Raw genomic sequence first — 25731 nt, forward strand, 5'->3', positions numbered from 1 at the left:
TATGCCTAAAAGTCACCCCCAGAGAACCTCTTTTGTTGCTCAGATGTGGCCTCCTTCTCTCAGTCAACTCTGCAGATGGACTCCCGGAGACGAGCCTGGCCCTGGCATCACGCAACTGAGAAGGCCATCTTGACCAAAAGGGGGAAAAGCAATGAAACAAAATAAAGCTTCAGTGGCTGAGAGATCTCAAATAAAGTCGAGGTCCATCTGGAGGTTATTCTTACACATTTATGTAGATATTCCTTTTCTTAGTTTCTGATGTATTAGAATAGCTAGAAGGAAATACCTGAATCTGTTGAACAATAATCCAGACTACTTGATTCTTGATGATAACGGTATAACTATATAGCTTTTATCATGTGACTGTGTAACAGTAAAAACCTGGTGACTGGCACTCCCTTCTAACCACAGTGTATGGGCAAATGAGTAGTAAAATAATGACAAAAATATATAAATAATGGGAGGGGGAGCCCACAAAGGGTGTAGGATAGTTTGGGTGTTCTTTTTTATTTTTTTATATTTTATTTCTTTATTTTGGAGTAATGAAAATGTCTGAGAATTAACTGTGGCGATGAACGTGCAAGTATATGATATTACTGTGAGCCACTGATTGTATACTTTGGACATATTATATAGTATGTAAGTATATCTCAATAAAATTGCATTGAAAAAAAAAAGTTCCCTAGGTAAAATATTACTTGTTATACTCTACCAATGAATTAACTGTGAACACCTCAAAATTTATTACTTCTGCAGTGAAAGTAGAATACTGAATTATCTTCCGGGGGTGGGAGGTGGACAACTACAATGACAGGATAATGACTTTATCAATTGTTCTAATAATGCTAAGGCTTCTCTGATTCTGTTTGTTTCTTGGTAAAATGAGGGGAAAAGAACCTAATTCATAAGGCTATTTTGTAACTCAAAAATGAATTTAAAGTGTTTGAATTGATTTACTAAACATTGAGCTAATTAGCAGCGTTATGTGAATTAATGGGGACACATTCAAATCATCAAAATTATTAAAAATGTCCAAGAACCTTGTCACAGGAGTGTAGATACAACCTTTACCCAGACACATGAACCTTAAAAATCGGCATCAGAACGGTGCATGTGGAAAGTGAATGAAACGGGAAATTTCATGTTTTTTCTGAGTTACCAGGAAAAAACAAAACCATAGTACTGTACAACTGTACAATTATAATAATATTGTTTCCTCAATCGTAACAAAGGTATCATACTAATGCAAAATGTTAACAATAGGGGAAAGTATGGGGGAACATGGCAGGGACAGGAACTCTATATTTTCTGCAGAATTCTGTAAACCTACAACTGCTCTAAGTAAAAATAAAATAAAATAAAATAAAATAAAAATCAGCAGATACCAAAATACAAAACAGAAACTGTATTACATTTAATTATGAAATTTTATTATCAAGGAAAAAAGTCTACTCCTCTCTATTCTCCCATCCCCAGCCAGGACTAGATCTTTTGCTAGAGAACATTAAACAAAACAAGCACAAAACCATTAAAGATACACACTATTATCTTTCTATATCCTTCCAAAAAAGAACCTATTCTATCTAGTAAGGCAAGAAACATTTATACTGAAATGATACAGTGACAATTTCAGACTTCAGCTGCAATTTGTTTCATAGAAACAACATGCAATTAGAGATTGTATACCTGTTTATGATATGTATAGATAAAAATAGTTTTTACATTACAAAATAGGTAACACCACACATCTCTTTAACAAATATAAGATGTGAGAATTGTTTCATTCAAATTTTTGGAATTGAAAGAGCTCTTTTAAAAAATCTATTAGGAGAACAAGATTATAAATCTGAAAATACCCAGTGTTTGAGACTGCACTGGGAAATAGGCATTTTCAATCAATACTACCAGGACTGTAAATTTGTACAAATTTTCTGGAAAGCAACTTAGAAATTTTAAATTTAAAATGCACTTATCCTTTAATCTAGTAATTCTACTTCAAGAGATTTATCCTACAAGTATAAATGCACAAGTTGATTAATTCTGCTCAGGAAAATAACTCAGCATCTCCTCACTAAAAGAGAAGGGAAATGACCATTGCTGGACATTCTGCTACTATATGTTTGGAAAGGTGCACTGCTTGGTAAGAAAAGGTCCAAGGACAACCATGGGAGTGCCTGGCTAAAGAGGGGTAGAGGATAAGATCAAGGGCAAACCAATGGCATAATTCAGAGGCAAGGAACAGGAAGGATCGCTGACAAAAAAAATAATGAAATCCTTCTCCTCCTGACACATTCTTCCTTGATCTCAGGCCACTCAGGACTTTTAACATTGATCACTACTTGTCAAATCAAATGGTTAATTCCCCATTCTTATCTTAACTGAACCATCTACAGCAACAAAACTCATCACACACTCCTCCATGAAAAACTTCTTCACTTGGCCTCCCAGACTTCACGCTCTATTGGTTTTCCTCCAACCTCAAACAGTGGGCCCTCCTCCTGGGTCTCCTTTGCTGGACTGTCTTCTTCCTGATCTCTATACCTTGAAGGAATTCAGAGCTCAGCCTTCCAACCACTTCTCCTCTCTACCCATATCCAATTTCTAGGTGATATTATCCAGTTCCATGCTCTAAATACTTTGATATGAAGATGACTCCAAAATGTATATATTCTAGTCCAATCTTCTCACCTAACTCCTGATTGTTATAACCAAAATGCCCACTCAAGGTTTGATATCTAAGAGGCATCTCAACTTTTACACTTCCAAACCCAATTTCTTAACTTCCCTCCTTTACCTACTCCTCCAACAGTGTAAATAAAAGACAACTCCGGTACTCAGGGTAAATACCATGAAGTCATCATATATCATACCCAACCCATCAAAATTCCCATCTACTTTACCTTCAACATAAATCCATAATCTGACCTCCTCTCACCACCTTCAACACTACCCCAAGTCACTGTCATCTTTTACATGAACTACAAGTGCTTCCTGAGTGGCATCTGTTTTCACCATCACCCTCAAGGTCTATTTTCAGCCCAGCAGCCACAATGATTCCTTGAAATATAAGAGATTACATCATTCTTCTCCTCAAAAGCCTCCCAAAGCTTCTCACACCTCAGGCTAAAATCCACTATTCCTTATCTAGGCCTACATAATCTGCTATCCCCCCTCCCTGCTCTCTGACCTTATCTGTCACCACCACCCTTGTTGTTCACTAAGCTCCACATTGGCTCCTTGGTGTCCTTCAAACATGAATCAGGGCCACTGCAGGTACTGTTCTCTTTGCTTAGAAAACTCCTGGGATATCCTAATGATAGTGCCACATTTCAGTGTGGTTGTTTTTTCAAATGTCACCTTTCCAGTGGCCTTCTCTGATCATTCTATGTAAAATACTATTCTCCTACTTCATCATTCCCTTATCCCTTTGCCCTGCTTTATTTTCTTTCACAGCACTTTATTACAACCTAATGTAGCTTATGTCTGCTTCTGCTTACTGTCAATTACCTAACCCATCAAAACCACAACCACAACCACCACCACCATCACCAGAATGTGAGTTCCATGCTAGCAGGCACTTTGTCAGTCAGCTATATTCTCTCTCTCTCCTCAACAGTGCACATCTTGTCTAACCTACAGTGAGCACAGAGTAAACATTTGTCGAATAACTATAAATGTTCAGAGGCAAGGAAAAGATTGAAGTTTCAAGAAATGCAAATAAATACAGACTGACTAAATCTGTGGATATGCTGTTGTATATGTACATATATATACGTGTGTTCTAGATATGGGGAAGAGTGAAAAATGAAGCTTGAAAGATCAACAATGGCAAATCATGGAGGAATGTTTGGAACTATATACCCCAGAAAAACATGTGCATAAATTTAATCCATCTCTGTCGGTTCTAACCTACAGTGAGCACAGAGTAAACATTTGTCGAATAACTATAAATGTTCAGAGGCAAGGAAAAGATTGAAGTTTCAAGAAATGCAAATAAATACAGACTGACTAAATCTGTGGGTATGCTGTTGTATATGTACATATATATACGTGTGTTCTAGATATGGGGAAGAGTGAAAAATGAAGCTTGAAAGATCAACAATGGCAAATCATGGAGGAATGTTTGGAACTATATACCCCAGAAAAACATGTTCATAAATTTAATCCATCTCTGTCGGTGTGAACCCATTGTAAGTCAGACCTTTTTATGAGGTTGCTTTGATTAAGGTGCAGCCCAACTCACTCAGGATGAATCTTAAATCCTAGTACTGGAGTCCTTTATAAGGAGATAGAAATTCAGATAGAGAGAAAGCCAGGGGAAGCAAGAAGCTGGAATTCAACAGAAACAGACCAGGAGAAGCCACCACATGGATTGCCATGTGTCACAAGAACTCAGGACCTAGGATCACCAGCAGCCAGCCCCAGAATGCCAGTCTTCTGGAAGAAAGCATCACCTTAATTTTGACCTTCTCCTAGCCTCAAAACCCTGGGCTTATAAATTCCCATTGTTTAAGCCAGCCTATCACAAGGTATTTGCTTGAGCAGCCAAGGAAACTAAAACAGCCACATTAAGGAATTTTATTCTCTTTTCTCAGAGAAAGAGGAATCACTGAAAGGTTTTTAAGCCAAGAATGGCATGAACAGGGTGCAACATAAAGATGGGTTTAAGGGGCCCAAGACTAAAAGTAGGGCAACCAGTTGTGGTCTGAGAAAGATAACCATGGCTTAAATTAGGGTAATGGGAAAGGGAGTGAAAAAAAGTGAGCAGACTTAAGAGTGATGTAGGAGGTAAACCTGACTGAAATTGGTGTGTGCTTTTTTTTTTGGAAATTCCAACCTGCCTAATAGAATATATTGAAGAGACAGGAAAAGCGCAACTAACAATTTCAAACCCAGAAAACCTGTACTGCTGCTAACCCACACTTAAGTAAGTAGCTGCTACTAAAATAGTTGGTCAAGAGAACCAAATTCTGATCATCACTATTCTCAAGGTGAATTCTGAGACATGGAAACCACAGAAAATATTCAAACTTTTTCATGTAATACAAAGGTAAAATTAGAAAGAGCCTACTGGCGGCTCACTGGAGGGGCTTTCCAAGGTTAAAGAAAAACGCTACTAAAAAGTATGTTTTCTTTGCTACTATGATTTTGATACCCCCTCAGTCAAATTTCACTGAGTCAGGGCAATGATTCTTTTCTGCAATTCTCAACTCAATTCGAGGGTGGCACCTTGCACTGTCAACTAAATGCTTCGGCCTAGAAGTACCACTTCTACTCACAACCATCATAGCAGCAAGGAAATTGGGAAAAAGAGAAACCTTTTTGTATGCCTAGGAGAGGTGAAGAAGCTAAGGGTGAGTACTAAAACTCTATACTAGAGATTTAAATATAGCTTTTCCTAAAGGCTGGGAAATGGCTCTCAATCTTCTCAACATACAGCCCTTCACTGAAAAGCACCTTTTTGGGGGGCCCATAGACCAGGGGTGTTTAATCTGGGCTACAGCCTCAATCTTAATCAGTGCATCCAGGGATGTGGGGATTCATGGTCCATAAATGCTTTGAAATTAACGCAAAATTTGTAGATTTATTTATATCTGTTTATTCTGAGCAGAGAACCTACAGCTTTCAACATGTTTCTAAAAGTCCACCCTAAGGTTGGGAATATTTCTCTCAATATTTCCTCATAAACTTACTGTTTTCACTTTCACACTTCTCTATTTTTGTTAACGGCACAATCATTTTTTTCCTAATAACCAAGGCTTGAAATCTCAGAATCATACTGAGTTGTTCTTCCTCTTGAGTGCCCACATCTAATCAGATGCAACTCTCTCCCATATTTCTCTCTCACCACTGCCATTCTCTCTTACATTCTAAATTACAGACTTTATTGCTGGTATAATCCTCCTAAAAAGCCACAACTCTGCATTTTCCCTCTGATCAAAAAGTTTGCATTCCACAGAATAAAGTTCAATCTCTCTCGTCTAGCATGAAAAATCCTAAAATAATCTGGCCGTTGACAACCTGCCTTTCCAATTTTATCTGCCATTATAACCCTTCACATATCCTGTAATTCAAAAAGGTAGGTCCCTACTTTTAGATTTGGGCCCCTCAAACCCATCTTTACATTGTACCCTGTTCATGCCATTCTTGGCTTAAAACCCTTTCAATGGTTCCTCTTTCTCTGAGAAAAGAGAACAAAATTCCTTAATGTGGCTGTTTTAGTTTTCTTGGGTGCTCAAGTAAATATCTTGTGATACGCTGGTTTAAACAATGGGAATTTATAAGCCCAAGGTTTTGAGGCTAGGAGAAAGTAAAAATTAAAGTGATATGGCACTCAAGCGTATCTTTTCCTCTATTTTTTGAAACCTGGTTCATTGTCTACCACCTTCTCAGAAAATCTCTGAAAGAAACAAATACCCTAAAGTCGTACCTCTCTTGTAAATGCTTAAAAGTTTTTCTTCTTGTTTTACATATGTAGCAAAGTATATGTTCATTTGACCATTTATTAAGTTTTCAGACAAAGGAAAGAATTAACTAAAAAGCCAGGGTATGGAGCTTTTGTTCAAGGAAATAAGAAGAGAACCCAGAAATAATATCTAGGCCAGGAACCCAGGAGGAAAGGAAGGAGACAGAGGAAAATAATTTGTCCAAATCTTAAGAGAGGAGCGAGTAGGAATGAGGGATACATTGTACAGTGAATAAATGGTTTAGTAAACAAAATAGAAATTACAAATGTAGCATGCCCACCCTATATTCTATACTGACACTGACTTCAGATGGATCAAAGCACTAAATATAGAACTCTACAAGAAAATATAAGGGGAAAATATACGGGAAAAACCTACAGCTGTTTATCATGCTTTGCTTTATTGTGCTTTGCAACTATTGTGTTCCTTACAAACTGAAGGTTTGTGGAATCCTGCAAAGAGAAAGTCAATTGTGCCATTTTTCCAACAGCGTGTGTCACATTTTGGTAGCTCTCTAAATATTTCAAACTTTTCCGTTATTATTATATCTGTTTCGGTAATCTGGGATCTTTGAAGTGGCAAGTGTAATTGCTTTGGGGAACCATGAGCTATAATCATTTAAGAGAGTAAACTTAATAAATGTTGCATGTGTTCTGACTGCTCCTCTCTCTGGCCTTTTCCCCCCATCTCTCTCTTCCTCTATTCCCTGACACTCAACAATATCAAAATTAGAGAAATTAATAACCCTATGATGGCCTCTAAGTGTCCAAGTGAAAGGAAAAGAAAGGAAGAGTCGCATGTCTCTCACTTTAAATCTAAAGCTAGAAATGATTAAGCTTAGTAAGGAAGGCATGTTGAAAGCTGAGACAGGCTGAAATCAAGGCCTCTTGTGCCAAACTGCCAATTTGTGAATGCAAAGGAAAAGTTCTTGAAGGAAATTAAAAGTGCTACTCCAGTGAACATACGAATGATTAAGAAAGCAAAACAGCCTTACTGCTGATAGACAAAGTTTTAAAGGTCTGGACAGAAGATCAAACCAGGCACAATATTCTCTAAAGCCAAAGCCCTAATCCAGAACAACGCCCTAACTCTCTTAAATGCTATGAAGGCTGAGAGAGGTGAGGAAACTGTAGAATTAAAGCCGGAAGCTAGCAGGGGTTAGTTCATATGGTTTAAGCAAAGAAGCAGTCTCTATAACATAAAAGCTCAAGATGAACCAACAAGAGCTGATGTAGAAGCTGCAGCAAGTTATCCAGAAGATCTAACTAAGATCACTGATGAAGGTGGCTACACTAAACAACAGATTTTCAATGTAGACAAAACAACTTCTGTTGGAAGAAGATGCCATCTAGGACTTTCATAGCTATAGAGTTCTCCTCTCTAGCCAGTGCCTGGCTTCAAAGCTTCAAAGGACAGGCTGACTTTCTTGTTAGGGGCTAATGCCCTTGGTGACTTTCCGCTGAAGTCAAAGCTCGTCTACCAGTCCAAAAATCCTAGCACCCTTAAGAATTATGCTAACTCTACTCTGCCTGTTCTCTATAAATGGAACAACCAAGTCTGGATGACAGCACATCTGTTTACAATATGGTTTCCTGATCATTTTAAGCCCACTGTTCACAACACTTTAATCTCACTGTTGAGAACTACTGCTCAGAAAAAAAGATTCCTTTTACAATACTATACTCACTGACAATGCACCTGGTCACCCAAGCTCTGATGGAGATGTACAATGGGAGGAAATGTTGTTTTCATGATTGTTCATACAACTTCCATCCTGTAGCCCACGGATCAAGGAGACATTTCTACTTTCAAATCTTATTATTGAAGAAATTCATTTCATAAGGCTACAGCTGCCACAAATAGTGATTCCTCTGATGGATCTGGGCAAAGTAAACTGAAAACCTTCTGGAAAGGATTCACCATTCAAGATGCCATTAAGAACATGACTTTGAGGGATTCATGACTTCAATGGAGGAAGTAACTGCAGATGTGGTGGAAATAGCAAGAGAACGAGAATAAGAAGGGGAGCCTGACGATGGGACTGAATTGCTGCAATCTCACGATCAAACCTGAAAACATGAGGAGTTCCTTCTCATGGATGAGCAAAGAAAGTGGTTTCCTAAGATGGAATCTACTCCTGGTGAAGATGTGGTGAACATTTTGAAAGGACAACAAAGGATTTAGAATATTACATCAACTTAGTTGATAAAGCAGCTGCGGAGTCAGAGACAAATGACTCCAATTTAGAAAGAAGTTCTACTGCAGGTAAAATGCTATTAAAACAGCATCACATGCCACAGAGACATTGTTTGTAAAAGGAAGAGTCAGTCAATGCAGTAAACTTCATTGTTGTCTTATTTTAAGAAACTTCCACAGCCACCCCAACCTTCAGCAACCACCTCCATGATCAGTCAGCAGCCAGTGACATCGAGGCAAGACCCTTTTACCCTCACAAGCAAAAAGGTAACAACTAACTGATGATTAGCAGGTTTTAACAACAAAACATTTTGTTTGTACACTTTTTTTTTTTTAAGATATAATGCTATCGCACACTTAACAGACTATAGTATAGTGTAAACAGAACTGTTATATGCACTGGGAAAACAAAAAAATCCTGTGACTCGCTTTATCCAATATTCACTTTATTGCGGTGGTCTGGAACAGAACCTGTAGTATCCCCGAGGTCTGCCTGTACTTGTTCTCAGAAGGGGGAAAGTATACAAGCAATGGGCAAAATCATAAAGGAAATATTTAGTAGACTAGACTAAAAGTTTAAAATATTTATATGCTTTAAAACACATAAATTTGGAAAACATTAGGCATACATATATGCCTCTGAAACAGCTCATATAAGTCTAGTAAGAAAAACGCTGACAGTTGAATATAAAACTGGATAAGAAACAGCAAATTCAGAGGCAATATAAATTTCAGAGAGTCAGAAGGGCAAGTCTGAAGCTCTCACATTCTCTAAAAGTTATCAATTCAGACAATTATATATCGGCTTAAAATTTATCAAAATAGCAATGGGTTTTCCAAATTATAATTCCCAAAGAAAAGCAAAAGCAAACTGAAATGGTACTCCTAATATAATGTTGGTGGAACTGTAAATCTATGCTTAAAAAATGCTCACATCCTTAATGTTGGTAATTTTACTTCTAGAAATTTTTCTTAAAATATTCATAAAGGCAATCCAATACTTCCTTACAAAGATGTTATATACAACACTACTAATAACAGAAAGGTTAAAAAATATCCTAAATGCTTAACAACGTATGGTGAAATAAGAAGTAGCACATCCTTACCGTTACGGAATATAATACATGCAACCAGTAAAATACATGCATAACTAAGAAATAAAATTATTCTAGTTTTTTTAAAAATGTCTTTAGAAAACAGGCTAGTAAGAAATATTAATATTGATAATCATCAATGGGTACTAGCAATCAAGTGACTAGTTTTCTTTATATTTTTCTGTATTTTCTAGAGTACCTATTTCAATATACAATAAAACATTATAAAAGAACACAATCACATCTGTTAGGTAGAATTATGGAGTGATTAGTCTAATAGAATAGAAGATGGGTTCAAGTTACATGCAACTCTCTTAATCCACTGACAGTAGGAACAATAAATGATCACCAACTACACATCAGTGTTTCTCAACAAGTAGAGCAGTGAAATACAATGTGCAATAAATTTAAACTTAGGCAAAATCAGAAAAATAGCCAGTGGGTACTTTTAGGAGTAAGTCTTTCCTTTCTCCAATTAGCCACCCCTCATTCCAGAATCTGAAATGTTTACTTCCATTTCTATAGACCAGCAAAAACATCAAAATTCAGGATAAAGTGATTAAGTTATTCTGTAATAAAGATCTCCCAGAACCACTATAAACAAGTTCCTTGGTCCTGGCAATTTAAGTTTTGAAAGAGAATGACACTGAATAAGAGACACAAAATCTCCATGATGTAATACTCAAGTGTTACATGCTTTAGTGAAAAAAAAGTGAAAAAAGGGCTTACTCATCTTTTTCATTTGTTACTATAAATGCCACTGTATAAAAATCCAAATTAAACATTTTTCTCCTGGCCAAGCCTACACATGGGCAACTGTTGCTATAGACAGTAAGTTAATTATCAGAATCCTCAAGTACAATACACTTTCTCTTTTAAGCGTTTGTTTATCTTGGTATTATCATTTGAAAATGTATAATAATGTTCAGCTTAATTAAAAAAAAAATTCCCTGATATAACGTTGTTACAATAAACATATTTAATTAAATGAATAGGAATAAGAAATTACGGTAAGGTTAAATGACTAGAAGCCATATGTTAAAGTATTTTTAATCTACAATTTGTAATTCTAAAAAAGTTTTACTTCAGGGCTAGTCATTTCAAGGAGCATCATTTGAAATTACTGTTACCTGTTTAATAACAATTCTAAAAGTATTTCCATAGGATATAGATTTATTTATCATCGAAAGTGCTGTTTTCTTTTAAAATATAAATTACATGACATTTTTAGAAAGTGTCTGCCATTTTTTAGACACTGTCACTTTTTCATACTCAAAGACAAATGACTTTAAATTCAAAAGGATCCTCAAGGGTCATTTGCTAAACCTCTCTCATTTTAAAAAGAGAAACAGAAGTAAAACTAACTTTTTGAAACACTTATGGCTAGTTATTAACACAGTATAATGCTCTTTCCCAGGTTAACACACCTTTAACAAAAGTGGTGGATAGAAGAACAATTAGAACAATCTCACAGGTCAGAAAGTTTTAAGTACTACGTACTGTTCAACATGCTATATATTAACTCATTTGCTGAGAATAAGATGAGCTGAATATTCCTGGTTACACACAGCAATGGAAGTCTAATATTAACGTTTTCTGATCATGGGACTAACAGTGAGCATGCTTACAAAATTCCTCTTTCCATATAGTTTTTCAATACAGCACAATTATTAAAGAAAAGAAAGAGAAAGATTATATGATTTAATCGTGTATACAGATTATAGTTTATATTTAATATTTGTTTATATTCCTTATAAGACCTTTTGAACAGAATTTAGAGGTGAGTCTTTTCTTGGAAGATGTTGGAAATGGAAAATGTTTATGACATGTGAGTTTACTTATAGAACAGAGTATCTCGGGAATCAAGAACAGTAGGCAACATACTCATTTATGTAAATTCAATAAATTTTGTTGGGCAGAATACTAACAGTTATCCCAGTTTTTCCTATAGCAAGTTAGGATTTGCATTTCCACATATTTTTAGTTATATAAGAAAAATATTTTAATAATGACTTAGAAAAGCAAGAACTTATTTTCCACTTCCCACTGAAAAAGATTATACTCTGGAATAGTTCAGTCATCATTTCTCAAGTTACTAAAGGGCTCTGTAACAATGAGGACAATACCCAAGGGAGGGGAGCAGAAAAGGGGAGATGGGGAAAGAGAGTGGGAGGGAGGGATGAGAATACAAGTAAGTTTGGGATAATTTCCTATGAGATGTCACCCTCCAAAATCACTTCCAAAGCCTTATCTAAGATCCTTTGTCCTTAAATATGAACGTCAACAGTCTTTATTATCTTAGAAATAATATTAAATGGATTAAATTGTGAAAAGTAATCAGAAAATCAGAATGGTGCCTAGGACATTAGCAACAGCTCCTATCGTGGGAGAAGTTCACTACAGAACATTCATCTTTCTGTAAGAGACAATGACATGTCACAAAAAGTACTTGGTACATGTAGGCAACTCAATAATGTGCTCCTACTAACACAGCCTCGCCCAACATCTGTATATTAATTACTTGCTTATAATACGAAATGGCCAAAAAAAAAAAAAAAAAAAGCAAATAAGCAAGCATATTTCATCACCTACTGATAATGATGTGCCTATCTTCTTCCCTTAAAGTAGCATGATTCTAAAGTTTAATACTGCTTTTGAAAAGCAGGCCATTAATTAAGTTTGCACACATCCCCCCACCCTCCACAGCACCTTCTTCACAAAAAATCAACATACTTTCCCAGTTAAGGATTTAAGCAATGTTGATGTTTGTATATTATACTATGTTAAATATTATATAGCATTTTAAAAATTTTGTGGTTAAATAAAATTCCCAATAAATAATAACCTATTTTTTATTAGCATAACCATTACAAGAATTCAAAATTAAACTGACAAAGCAGGGGTGGGACTGAAATCTAAGATTCGGAATCATTACTTACTGCAGGTACCAGTAACTTCTTCACTTCTTCAACAGCCCTCTTCAGTTTGATTTCTGCTCTGTTCTGAGCATCTTCCACAGTGATTAGTACATGTAAATCTTCATTTAGATGCTCCCAATTGGGCTTGCCTCTATTTTGTTCCTCCTAAAAAATTTACAAAGTACTCTATTACAAATTATTCTTTTTGAAGAGAGGGTGCATCTTTCCTGAAACTAACCAGTTGCAAATTATTCAATTTGCTATATATGCTTTATTTTGCTATGAAGACAACATAAAATGATAGTTAACAAATGTTTTCCAAGTACTACAGGTGGAAATAGATGCTGAGGATGAAACAGTAAGCAAGACAATCACATGCCTGGACTCTATGTACTGAGGAACTGATACATGGTCTAATGATCACATTATCATGAAAACACCTTGAGAAGCACGTCACTGTTTCTTTTTTATTTATAATTAAGTAAACAGGAAGCTCAGCAAGGTTAAGCAAGTTACTTGAAAAGGTCACACATGAATAAGTTGTCAATTTAAGAGCTAAACCCAAGTTTTCATTCTCAAATGCAGAGATCTTTCCACTCCTTCACAACTGTTTTTCGTAGACAGTGGCTGTCCTCTCAATTAGGAAAATGTGTTTTATACTTTTTTATTACTGTAGAAGAGAAATGTCATTTGTATTAAGAATTTAAGTAGTGAGTAATTATGGAAACATTTCATTATTACCACAACAAGAAATAAAGAATAGTCTTGATTTCCATCAGACTTTACTTTTAACAGAACTGTAAGGCCAATCTTTAATGACATCAAGTCAAACACTAGCGTTTAACTGAGAACACCAAAGTTTCATTTCTTTGATGTCTTGAAATCACCTAGTAAGAGACAGCCCCATGTTAGAAGCCTTCTCTAGCTACAGTACAGTGTGCCACATTTCCCTTTCACCTAAGATATAATTTCAGACCACTCCTTGCTTCTTGTTTCAAGTTTCAGATATAACACATATGAATGCACTTGGCTCAGAGCAACATAACAAAGATAAACAATAAACAGGACCTGTTCCTGTGGGACCTCTGCACCTCTATCTTAAAGGTCATTATTTACCAAATTATGAGGCTCTGATCAAAGAAAATAACACTATATAATAAATAATTTTAGAGCAAGAGCACTAACAACTCTCTGCTACAACTCACATATTTGCAGAGGCTATGCTATGAAAAAAATCTATGAAACTCATCCAAAAAGGGTAGAAATAAATTCTAACAGTAAAGTATATGTCTCTGCCTTTATTTTCTAATTAATATCATTAATATAAAAATGCATCCAAGTGTTTTAAGGGGGAATGGGAAATCAGGCAAAGCACTTCTCACAATCCTTCATGGGTTCCCACTCTGTGTTCCCAAATAGTGAACTCATGGTGGGAGATTTTAAATTTCAAGGGAAGCATAGCAAAAATGTATGCCAAACATTGAGGACTGACGGCTTGGTATGCCAAGCCCTCTATCATAGGACTTGCCCTTATGAAGCTCCTTACTGCAAAGGAGAGGCTAAACCTGCTTTTAATTGTGCCTAAGAGTCTCCCCCTGAGTACCTCTTTGTTGTTCAGATGTGGCCCTGTCTCTCTAGCTAAGCCAACTCGGCAGGTGATTTCACTGCCCTCCCCCTACGTTGGACTTGACTCCCCGGAGTGTAAATCTCCCTGGCAAAGCAGGATATGACTCCCAGGGATGAATCTGGACTCGGCATTGTGGGATTGAGAACATCTTCTTGACCAAAAGGGGGATGCAAAACGAAACGAAACAGTTTCAGTGGCCGAGAGATTCCAAATGGAGCCGGGAGGTCACTCTGGTGGGAGTTCTTACGCGCTATATAGATGACCCTTTTTGGTTTTAATGCAGTGGAATAGCTAGAAGTAAATACTTTAAACTATCAAACTGCAACCCAGTAGCCTTGACTCTTGAAGACAATTAACTGTACAGCAATGTAGCTTACAAGGGGTGACAGTGTGATTGTGAAAGCTTTGTGGATCACACTCCCTTTATACAGTGTATGGATGCATGAGTAGAAAAATGGGGACAAAAAACTAAATGAAAAAATGGGTGGGGGAGGGGAGGTGATCTGGGTGTTCTTTTATACTTTTATTTTTTAAAATTGAATTAAAAAAAATACAAAAAAAAAATGTCTGTCAGATACCATGCAGACCGCTAGCTCAAAATATTTGACTGTTTCAAAATTAGATCACGATATATTCCTTTCCATAATACCGTATCTTTGCAAAGCTAGGTATTCAGCAATTGCCATAATAAAAGGCAAGTCCATGCACAAATCAATGCGGAACAGTAAGAAAGGGTGGTAGTATCTGATCTAATTCCAAGGTCTGAGAAGTTGTGGAGTGCCCAACAGGAACACAAATCCCATTAATAAATAAATGCCAGAAAATAAATCCAATTAATAAATAACTGAGGTTATTTAAGAATAAAATAAAAATGTAATTTTTCTTTCAATTTAGGTATGCTGTTTTGAAAAATGAATACCAAGTTGTTACGATATAAATACTAAGTTGTTTTAAGGTAACGACTTAGTAAATGTAACAATTACTAGGCATTTCTCGTGGCCTGGGGAACCATGAAAAACTGAGAAACCAAGGACATAATGAATCAAGAAAGACTGGAAACCTAAGGGTTATATTTATGCCAAAGGATATAAAATGTACACACATACCTCTACTGTGGCAAGAAAAATCAGTTTTCAAAACCATATTTTAATTTTTATGTTGAAAATTTTGACAATATTTTCCTTCCAGTTTATTTTTTGTATACAGACCTAAAAAAGTTAGCTGTATTATTTGGAGAACCTAAAAGTGTTTGGGGTGTGTGTGTGTGTGTATGACTTCTGCTCCCAGCCAAGAAAAAATAACAGGAATCATATTTACCCTCCTGCCTGAAACAACCAAAAAAACTGGAAAATATATGAAATAACAATTTTCCAGATACTGGACACCCAGCAACTAAGCCAATGTGGTGGCACTGTGCTTACTGGCCTGGGAACTCTCAGCCCAGGCAGAGGTGTGCAGGCAAACAGCCTGGCTGGCTTCCTGAGCTGCAGCGCTACAGAGACTACGCTGAGAGATCAGGGAGACTGAAACAGCTAGAGCTCCCAGAAAAGAGTAATGAAGAGAGCTGCACAGAACGAAAACTCCAGAGGATCTGCAAAGGGTCCCACTCAAATATTCTACTGACCACTCAACGGTGCCTACTTGTGAGGAAACACAACCAGAGACCAAGGAAAGAACTGCCAGAAAGGACTAGAGGTAAAAGTGCCTGGCACTCACACAGGGCCGGACTGAAAAACTTCATGATCACTGGTACTAGGTAAAGTACACAGAAGGGCCTGCCTCAGGGGTCTGAATAATTAAACCCAGGCTGAGCACTGTTCCAACAATGCCTAAAAAATCTTACAAGCAAGGCCTGAAAGGGTCAAACTGTTTCCAACTAGCTTAAGTGTGTCCCAGAACAAAGTTCAAGAATATTTATAGGAATTCAAACGTATCCAGCTCAACAAAGTAAAATTCACACTATCTGGCATCCAATCAGAAATTATCAAGCCTGCAAAGAAGGAAAATGACACATATAAGAATGAGAAGAAAAATCAATCAAAACCAGACAGACATTATAATTAGCAAAGACATTAAAAGTTATTATATTCATGGCTGTTTCAGACACCAATGCATATAAACATCCTCAGGGGCCATGCCTTGTTCAAGGTGGTAGAGTGAGAGTGAGAAACTCTCACTCTGGCCCCACAGAAGCTTTGAACAACCAGCAAGAACTAGCAGAAACCATTCTTTCTCAAAATTTCAGGAAACAGTAAAAGGATTGCAGTAATAAGGTAAACACTGAATCAAGAAAAGGGCAACTTCAAGACGGTAGGGAAACTTCCTCAAGGCACCCCTGTTGACCGCCCCCCTGCCCCCGCATCCAGCAGGGACTTCCAGTGCAGGTCCCAGGTCCTGGCTCCAGAGTGAGCAGAGAAACCCTCAGGGACTGAGCAGGACACTCATCACAGGCTCACTGTTCCAGAACTTGCCCTGCATGGAGAGGCAGCTCACAGAGCTCTACTACAGAGCACTGCAGAACAAACTGCAGCTCCTAGGGCAAAGGATTGCTGGCTGTGGACATTCAGTATAGTGCTCAGAACCATGCAGAAAGTGCAGTTTCCTGGGAAAGGGGGGACATTCAGATCTGTGTAAACAGTGGAATCCATAGAACCATACGCATGCCCAGGACAAGAAATGTGCAGAAAGACTAGGGAGTCCCTATCCTTCCGGCTCAGGCTATTCTAAACTCATTGTATGAATAAGCTCTGAAGGAGACCACTTGCACAGATCAATCTGCAGAGCTCTGGAAAGGTAGTTTTATTTTCTTTTTTGTGTAAATTACTGGTACTCAAGGAAACCTGTATCACAACTAGCTGGATGCAAGCTTAATAAACAGAAGCCTCAGTAGTCTAAATTCCAGAGATAACACATTAAAATATCAAAATGCCTGTCTGCAAAAAAAAAGATTACAAAACAAAGAAACAAGAAAGGATGGTCCATGCAAAGGAGCAGGATAAAGCCTTAGAAACTACCAACAAGGAAAACCAGACCTGGGACAAAGCAAAGACTTTTTAAAATACTGAAATATGTTCAAAGAACAAAAGAAATAAACTGACAAAAGAAAGCCCGAGGAACAATTTTAATCCAAACTATTTTACAAATGCCTAAGAAAAAAGCTAAAATCAAAGTGACTTGCCACAGAAACTTATAGAGAAGACAAAAGCCAGAGTATTCTGAGAGGAATTTTGTATGATAGGCAGTATAATTTTCCACTAGCTGTAAAACACCTTGGCAAATGCATATTCTCTTAAATTAATTCAACAACTTAAATGCCAGTTAAATATACAAAAAGAAAAAATTACAACATAAAGTTTGCTTCAAACTAACAGTTTTGCTTACAGTTTTAGAAACACTTGAAAGCAGAAAAACTTCCAGACAAAGATGGTAAATGAATGCAACCATGTACTCCTTCCTAAAAAATTCCTAAACATTACAGAGTTTAAAAATACACAAACTCATAAGGAGAATACGGGAAAAGAAACTTTTAATAAAGATTTAGAAACGGGAAAACAGATGGCAGAAAGCAGACCCCAAAAAGCAAAATGATGAACCTGAGGGTAAGGAATGCTGAGAAGGAAGCCGATTTTCACCATTAAATATCCCAAAGGCTGAGGAAATTGGCAGCAAAGGAAGTGGGGGTAAAGGTAGGGATAAGACTGTGAATTCTTGCGAAGAGGCAGTTGGACCCCCATATCTGTTTTCCCCAAGCAGCTGAGTATCTAGCAAAAGACTAAAAAGTATTCTCTAAAGAACATAAAACACTTTCTGGAATGGGCATTAGGAGGGCCAGTTCAAGGAATGGGGCTGGGGAGTGGAAGGAAGTAAGGAGTGAATGGAACCAAAACCTGTTTAGGGGAACATTATGTACTGAAGGATGAGGCCCTTTAGCCTTCTCCCCATGCTCCTCACTCAAAATGGAATGGGCATTAGGAGGGCCAGTTCAAGGAATGGGGCTGGGGAGTGGGAGGAAGTAAGGAGTGAACGGAACCAAAACCTGTTTAGGGGAACATTATGTACTGAAGGATGAGGCCCTTTAGCCTTCTCCCCATGCTCCTCACTCAAAAATGAGGGCAGTCAGGCCCATGAACTGGAGGCAGAAGACTGGAAGATCCTTCTCCGGGGAGTGTGACCAGCCAACAATCAAACAAAAACAACCTGAAGAAAGCAACCACAGAACACAAAGAAAAGAATTCAAAAATTTTCAGAGTTAAAAGAAGATACTGCATCACTGAAAGAAGTAGTAAAGAATGCTATTTTCTTTTTAATTCAAAATACAAAAAGGAGGTCATGGAATTAAGAATATTATAGCATAAATGAGACACCTGTCAGAAGGGTTGGACGATGAAATTTGAGGAATTCTTCCTGCACGAAGAAAAGAAGACAGATTTAGAAAATGGTCAAGAATATAAAAATTAAAAGACCCATCCAAGAAAGAGGCCCTGTAACTGAATGACAAGGGTTCCACCAAGAAAAAGAAAAGGAAAAGAAAGTAGAAGAGGGAAAATCATCTAAATAATATTTCCTATACAAAACTGAAGGATGTGAGTTTCCAAATTAAAGAGCTCACTGAGTTTTTACCACAATGAATGAATGAAATAAAAACTAAAAAATCAATATGAACACACAATGTAGAAAAATACAGAGTAAATACCAAAATAATTTCTTAAAGAGTTTGAAATAATTGGGGGTGGTGATAACACAGCAGAAAGGACTCTATGATTTCCATATTAAGACTTACAGAATTAAGTATCTTCAATTAATTCTAAGAGGAGAGAGGAATTTTGTATGATAGGAAAAGAGAACAAAGTTGCATATGTATCTATGTGCATACATAACCTAAAAAAAAAGTCTTAAAAGTCATTCTACCCAGAAGCCACACTCTAACCATTCTAATCAAAGAAGAGTTAAGTGAATTTCCTTCAACAGTGAGAGTTCTGTAATTATTCAGTACAAATATAATTTGTCTCTGTGCTCTCTTTTTTGTTTATTAAACAGATAATAAAGGAAAGCTGGGATTGGTAGATGTACTATAGGGAAGTCAATAAAACATTTCCATAAAGGCTTCTTTTAGTCATAAATAGATAAAAAGAAAATAGGTAAGGTTAAAGGATGCTTACATCTGAACCCAAAAATATCCACATAAAGAATCGACTCCCCAAATTTCTCACTTCTAAAAATAATTTGGGACAAAGAGAAGGTTGAAATGAAGTAGTGAGGTGGGATAGCAAAATGGATATACACCAAAAATGGTGTATCTACTAGAAACTATGAGGCATTCATTTATTTTTACAGTTACATGTCTAATAATACTTCAAGAGATACTGATGTGGGAAAAGATAGCTCATTATTACTACATATTTTAATATCTGTTTTCTGTTCACCTGAAGCAAGGTGATTTCATATTATGTGCCATCAAATCTTTAGCAAAGCAGAACATAGTTTTTCTGCATCTCTGTATTCCCAAATTTGTATTTCCAGTACAGTCCTCCCCTCTGGTTTCTAGACCTCCAAATCTAGCTGTCAACTTAACGTCTGTACTTTCATGTACTTATAACACTCTACACTCAAGACGTCCAACTGGAACTCATTATCTCTCTTCTCCAAACTATCCACAATTATGTATCAGTTATTACTGATCCTCAATGCGTGTTCTGAATAAGTGTGGGTTTTGAAGCTTGAGGTCAGAAACCAATTGGTTTTGTATAAAAAATCTCTAAAATATAATCAACAAGCTGACCTTTGCCTTGATAAAGAGATGTTACTGTACATGCATCCATTCATTTCAATCCACACTTACTTAAGAGGTATCATTTCTTGCTCACATTCCCACAATGTGCTTAAATTTACTACATGTTGTAAATGAATTTAGACTATTCCCTGAACACAGATTCAAATACTCATAACTTTATGAGTATTTATGGTTCTACCGTCGCCTCTATCCAATTCCAAACGTTTAAGTTAGACCTAGTTAAACATCTGCACAAATCAATCACAGTGAGAAAATATCACAGTGAATCTACTAGTGGATGATCACTGATTAGAAGTACAAATAAAAAATTTATTTCACGAACCAGGACAAATGTATGACACTATTACAAGGAGTTAACAATAGAGAGGTATATGGGAAAAAATGTACTTATTGTAAACTATGGACTATAGTTAACAGTGATATCTTGATATTCCTTCATCAACAGTAGAAACAAATGTACCACACCAATACTAGGAGTCAACAATGGGGGCTGGGGTAAGGGATATGGGATATTTTGGGTTTTCTTTTATATTTTTATCTTATTATTATTACTATTTTTTGAAGCATTGAAAAAATGCTCTAAAATTGACTGCACAACTATGTGATATACTGGGAGCCACTGATTGTACACTTTTAATGGACTGTATGGTGTGTGAACATATCTCAATAAAATTGCATTTAAAAAGTCTTGATAAAAGATGCTGATGAGTCATTGCCCTATGAAGTTTAAAATTATGCTCTAATTACAGTATCTGTTTGAACAACAAAGTAATTCTATAACATGAAATATCTGAACACACTGATTGTCCAACCCCTGCTGACAGGCTTTTTAAATTATGCATTTGTAGTCAGGTAAATGAGAATGAACTTCTGCTCCTACTGTGCTCTTAAGGTGAAAGTTCATATGCCAAAACCTCCTACAAGGGAATTTAAAATTGTTTTATATTTAAGCAAACCAAGGTTTCAAAAATACACTTATTATGAATACATTACATTTTAATCCAAGTCATAAAGCTTATTCATAACATCAACTCCAACTGTACAATTTAAAATTAGTTTTAAAAATGTTCATTGAGAAACAGGGCATAAAGCAAATCAGACATAATCTAATTCCTCACTGACTTCACTTATAAAATATTTTTAATTGAACCTATATCCAATAACAATTATGTTTTCAAGGCATCCAATAACAATTATGTTTTCAAGGCAACTTATTTTCTAGTAATAAATGAAGATTAAGATAACTATATATTCAATTTGTTGAAATCAACTAGGGAAGTGTCTATATAGGCAGTATATTCAACAAATGCTTATTAAATTAGCTTTTCCATCACAAGAGTATCAGTCTCCTTTAGATATAATACTAAAAAAAACACCAGGTACATACTTTCAATTTTCCAATATTAATTCTACTAATTTCATTGTAATTAATGTGTGTGTCCAAACTAAAATTATGTAACCTCAATGTCGGCCAAATAATACCAGTCTATTCCAATGATAATCAATTAGCAACGTTTCCCAAGATCTCAGCTGCTTCTGGTATGCAGAAACAATTCTGAATAAGAATATGTGGGAAGCTGAGTATGATCCTGCTAATGCCAGAGGTAAGGCAGACAAGACCGAACTTAACATGTGTAAAGAGTTTCCCATAAAAAGACCAAAATGATCAAGTCATTTTAAATTTCATTTCCCAGAAAGTTTACAGATCAATGGCTGTCTAATGTTTAAGAAAAACAGAGTGAGGACAGCAATAAACAACTGGCAGAAAACCCTTTTGGAAACTTTGGGCTGAGTTGGTTCCTGTTGCTAACAATTACTTATGTAAAAGTAGTTATTGCCCATGGAAGCATGGAATACTTCCTCAAAGCATTAACAGAATCTGTTCACTGATTACAGTGAAATTTTGTATACTGTCTTATTCTTTTCAACATCTAGATTATTAGAGGAATAGAAAAACAAAACAATCATTTGTTTTAGAATATGTTTAAAAATAGTAAACTGGAATGTTAACTTGCTGATATTCTAAGAAATTCATGATAGTACACTAAGGCTTGACCAATGAAATATAAAAAGTGAAAAATTAACTTTTCTAATCATATCCATGTTCTCCAAAATATCAAGAGCCCAATTTCAAAAATCACCTCTTAACAAAAATTTCTCCCAAGCCTTCCCAGACAGGATGTTCCCTGTATTCCCATTCTGATATTTTTCCTTCTGACATAATCAGTCTGATTTATATTATTATTTAAAAAGCACCAACACGTCTGGAATCAGATATCTCAATACCTCAATACTGACCACAACAAGTGCCCAATAACTGTTTAAAATTTACTAAAGCATCGTATGAGATACAAAAAGGAAGTCACAGCTAATCCAATCCTTTGAACAATCTTAAGAGGTAGGTATTATTGTAAAACCTATATCTCACTTTAAAATGAGATAAACTGATGGGCAGAAACCTGACTTGCTTAATGCCACTCAGTTTGTAATTGATTTCGGATTACATGCTTCTGTTCTGAAGATCTTAGACAACTTTAAGTTGGAAAACTGTAATATAAAGGTTAAACAGTTATAAAGCTATAGGATTCACTTCAACAAAATTGAGTCATGACACTACTCTGACGTTAAAATCAGAAGAATATTTAACAGATTAATAAAAAGATTTGCAAATATTTCATTGAAAATAAAAAGAAACAAGATGACCATTTTGAATAACACACTTAAAGCCTTACTTCCTCAAGCAAACGATCATTAACAGGACTATGTAATTAAAGTTAAGACCATAAGAGAAGAGCAGCACATGGCTCATTATGTTACAAATGCTATTTTTTTTTCCAGAGGGAATTCTACTCCAACAGTAAATTCCACAGAAATTCAATACAAAAGAAAATTATTTGTTTTAGCATAGGATTCTGAAAATATGAATCTTAAAAAAATCATTTGCTGATATACTAAGGAATTTATGATACTATCTGTCTAATCTTGGGTAAAATATTTCAATGCTTCTTTGCCTAGTTTCCTCATTTATAAAACAGAGATAAGGACAGGACCTACACCACAGGACTGTCAGGAGTTTTAAATGTGTTGCTGTGCCAAAAAAAGGCAAACTGCTTCTCACAGGGCCCCATAAGGGCGATGTAACTAATGTTCCTACGGTTTGGATAGGCTGCATAAGACGACAGATGATTGTCCAAAAGGACATAAGCAGGACGTCAGAGAAGAGAATAAGTGAACAACAAATAAACCAACATGACTAGAGTTAAAGGTATAATTTAGGAAAAAAAAAAATTGGAAACGTGCTTTGGGGATGAATAGTAGTATTAGCTTATGATGATCTATTTTCCTACTTAGTCAATAAAATAAATATTAAACCTATAAAAACTATTATAAATAGAATTTTAGTAATAAGATTAATAAAGACACATCTATAACTTTTCAAATTTAATATCGCCACTGACTTTGATGACTGGATTTTAAACTAAAAAGCTCCATTGATTAAAGCACTTGACTGTCCTCCATAGGAAGTCTGGCTTCGAGATGACATATAAAGGAGCACTGATAACAGTGTCCTTAAAAGAGGAATAAAATCATAATTATTTCATGAGCTCTATACAAAATGGAATTAAAAATAGCAAAGGAAATTTGTAAAAAAAAAAAAAAAAGAAAGAAAGAAAGAAAAGAAATTGAAGAACGAGTTCAAAACTACCTTTCCGTAATGTTTTCCCAAGTTACCCCACTCTATCAGAATTCATTCCCCCTCCCATTGTTTGGTAGAATTTTTTGATTCTATGATGAAATAGTATACCCGAGTCTTCTGCTATACAGAATAGTAAGCCTCTAGAGAGGAAAGAGCTCCTTTTCATTTTTTCCACTACTTGACAACACATTTTGAAATGAATTTGGTATCAGTTTGGTACATAACCAATAGCTCCATATCTCCCGTTTCTTCTGACTCTGCACAGTTTCATCAGTTTTTCTTGAACAATACTTATTTTGTTAGTCTTACTTTATGTATGTAAAGCTCTGAATTCTATAAAAGAAATGTTACATACAAATGTACTACTAGTTTCCCAACATATATACATGCTACCATTATGAATAACACAGTTATTTAAAAAGCATTACTGAATTCATAAGTTTTTATCTTTTATTTTCTTTACTCAAAACATGTGAAACTACTGCTTTTATATATTAAACATTAATTCCCTAAACTCCACAGCAAAATGTTTTGCATACAGTAAGAATTTAACAAGTATCTGGAAATAAAATTTCTATGATGTAAAATGAAAACAGCAAGCAGCATAAACTATACCGGTTAAATGCATACTAAGCCCTTAACCCATATTTTTTGTGCATTCATTCAACATGTGTACTTTTCCATGTGGGACTAGGGAAAATAATTAAATATCCAAAAACTCCAATTCAAGATCTATAAATAAAGAATATCAATCAGGCAATATAAAAACAGAATTATTTTACCTACTTGCTGTGAAATTAAAATAAAACACACATACAAAAAAATAAAGAGATGAATCTGAGTCCAATGAACTACAATAAGGAAAGCAAAGCATTATCTTGAAGGATCCATATATAGCCTGCTTTAACTTCCTCGAGCAAAAGAACATAACCTAATGTTATAAAATTAAGATTTCTAAAATGTAAGAGAGCAATAGCACACAGTTTATTATGTTACAAAGGCTGTCTCATTCTTAGGGACTACAAAATGGAAGATAAATAGTAGCTCCATTATTTGTAGTTGTTATTTTGGAATATCCTGTTCAACCCACTGCCACTATGGATATTGTAGCATTCATACAGCCCAAATATTAACTCACAACAGCCTTCAGATAATCCTGAACCCATCAGTGATTAACAGCATCAAAAACACAGTTGTGTGGAATAAGGAACTCAAGTTATGACTGCACGTTTAGGAATGTATATATGTATGGGAGAGCTATGTTGTCATGACTGAACTACAAGTCTCTTGGCAAGAAAACAGGTATACAATTTATAGTTGCTTTATATTCCATGGGGCCTAGCTCAGTACTACGCATCTACCAAGTATGCATTTGTATTGATTAATAACTGGAATTTTAAGCTTGCTCCAAACCCTGAATTATCATTTGCTCATTTTAGAATAGAGAGCAAATAAAAAGAAATGGGTAAGTAGGAAGGAAACATAAAAGATCTCTCCCTACACCCCCACCCCAAAAAGAGTGGACGGGGTGCATTATATAGTAAGAAGAACATAAACTCAAATGACAGGCTCATTTAAGTACCTCTGTAACACCAAGTAACTCATGCATTTATTCATTTATTTATTTAATAAATATTTATTGAGTTTCTACTACAGGGAAGGAACTTTGCCAATAATGAACAGTTTACAACACTTAACTAGGTAGACATGAAACCCTCAGGACCTTATATGTTAGCAAGAAAGACAGACATTAAATAATTACAAAGTAATTTACTTGCAACTGATATGAGTGACACCAAAGTTCAGCACCCTATAAATCACAGCAGGGGTGCCTGATGTAGACCTAGAGGCAACAGATGGGTAAGATGATAAAACAACTATCCTTTGAAATCTTGTTCCTCCCTTGTAAAGGTTATAAGTTTATAAGGATTAAAGAAAGAA

The 25731-nt window shown here is 35.8% G+C and overlaps 1 protein-coding gene across 6 annotated transcripts in view; it reads right to left on the reverse strand.

Annotated features, from left to right (window-relative positions):
- The window catches only part of QKI (QKI, KH domain containing RNA binding), a 192948-nt gene that overhangs the window by 34662 nt on the left and 132555 nt on the right, over window positions 1-25731 (reverse strand). For all 6 annotated transcript variants that reach the window (XR_005214107.1, XM_037817636.1, XM_037817634.1 and 3 more), the window contains exon 4: window positions 12697-12840. Coding sequence is in view for 5 of the 6 variants with exons in the window: in XM_037817636.1 (XP_037673564.1) it covers window positions 12697-12840 (144 nt within the window). In the remaining variant the exon portion in view is untranslated. The remainder of the gene's footprint in view (window positions 1-12696; window positions 12841-25731) is intronic.

Source organism: Choloepus didactylus, chromosome 24 (genome assembly GCF_015220235.1).
Source record: "Choloepus didactylus isolate mChoDid1 chromosome 24, mChoDid1.pri, whole genome shotgun sequence".
NCBI classification, from domain to species: domain Eukaryota; kingdom Metazoa; phylum Chordata; class Mammalia; order Pilosa; family Megalonychidae; genus Choloepus; species Choloepus didactylus.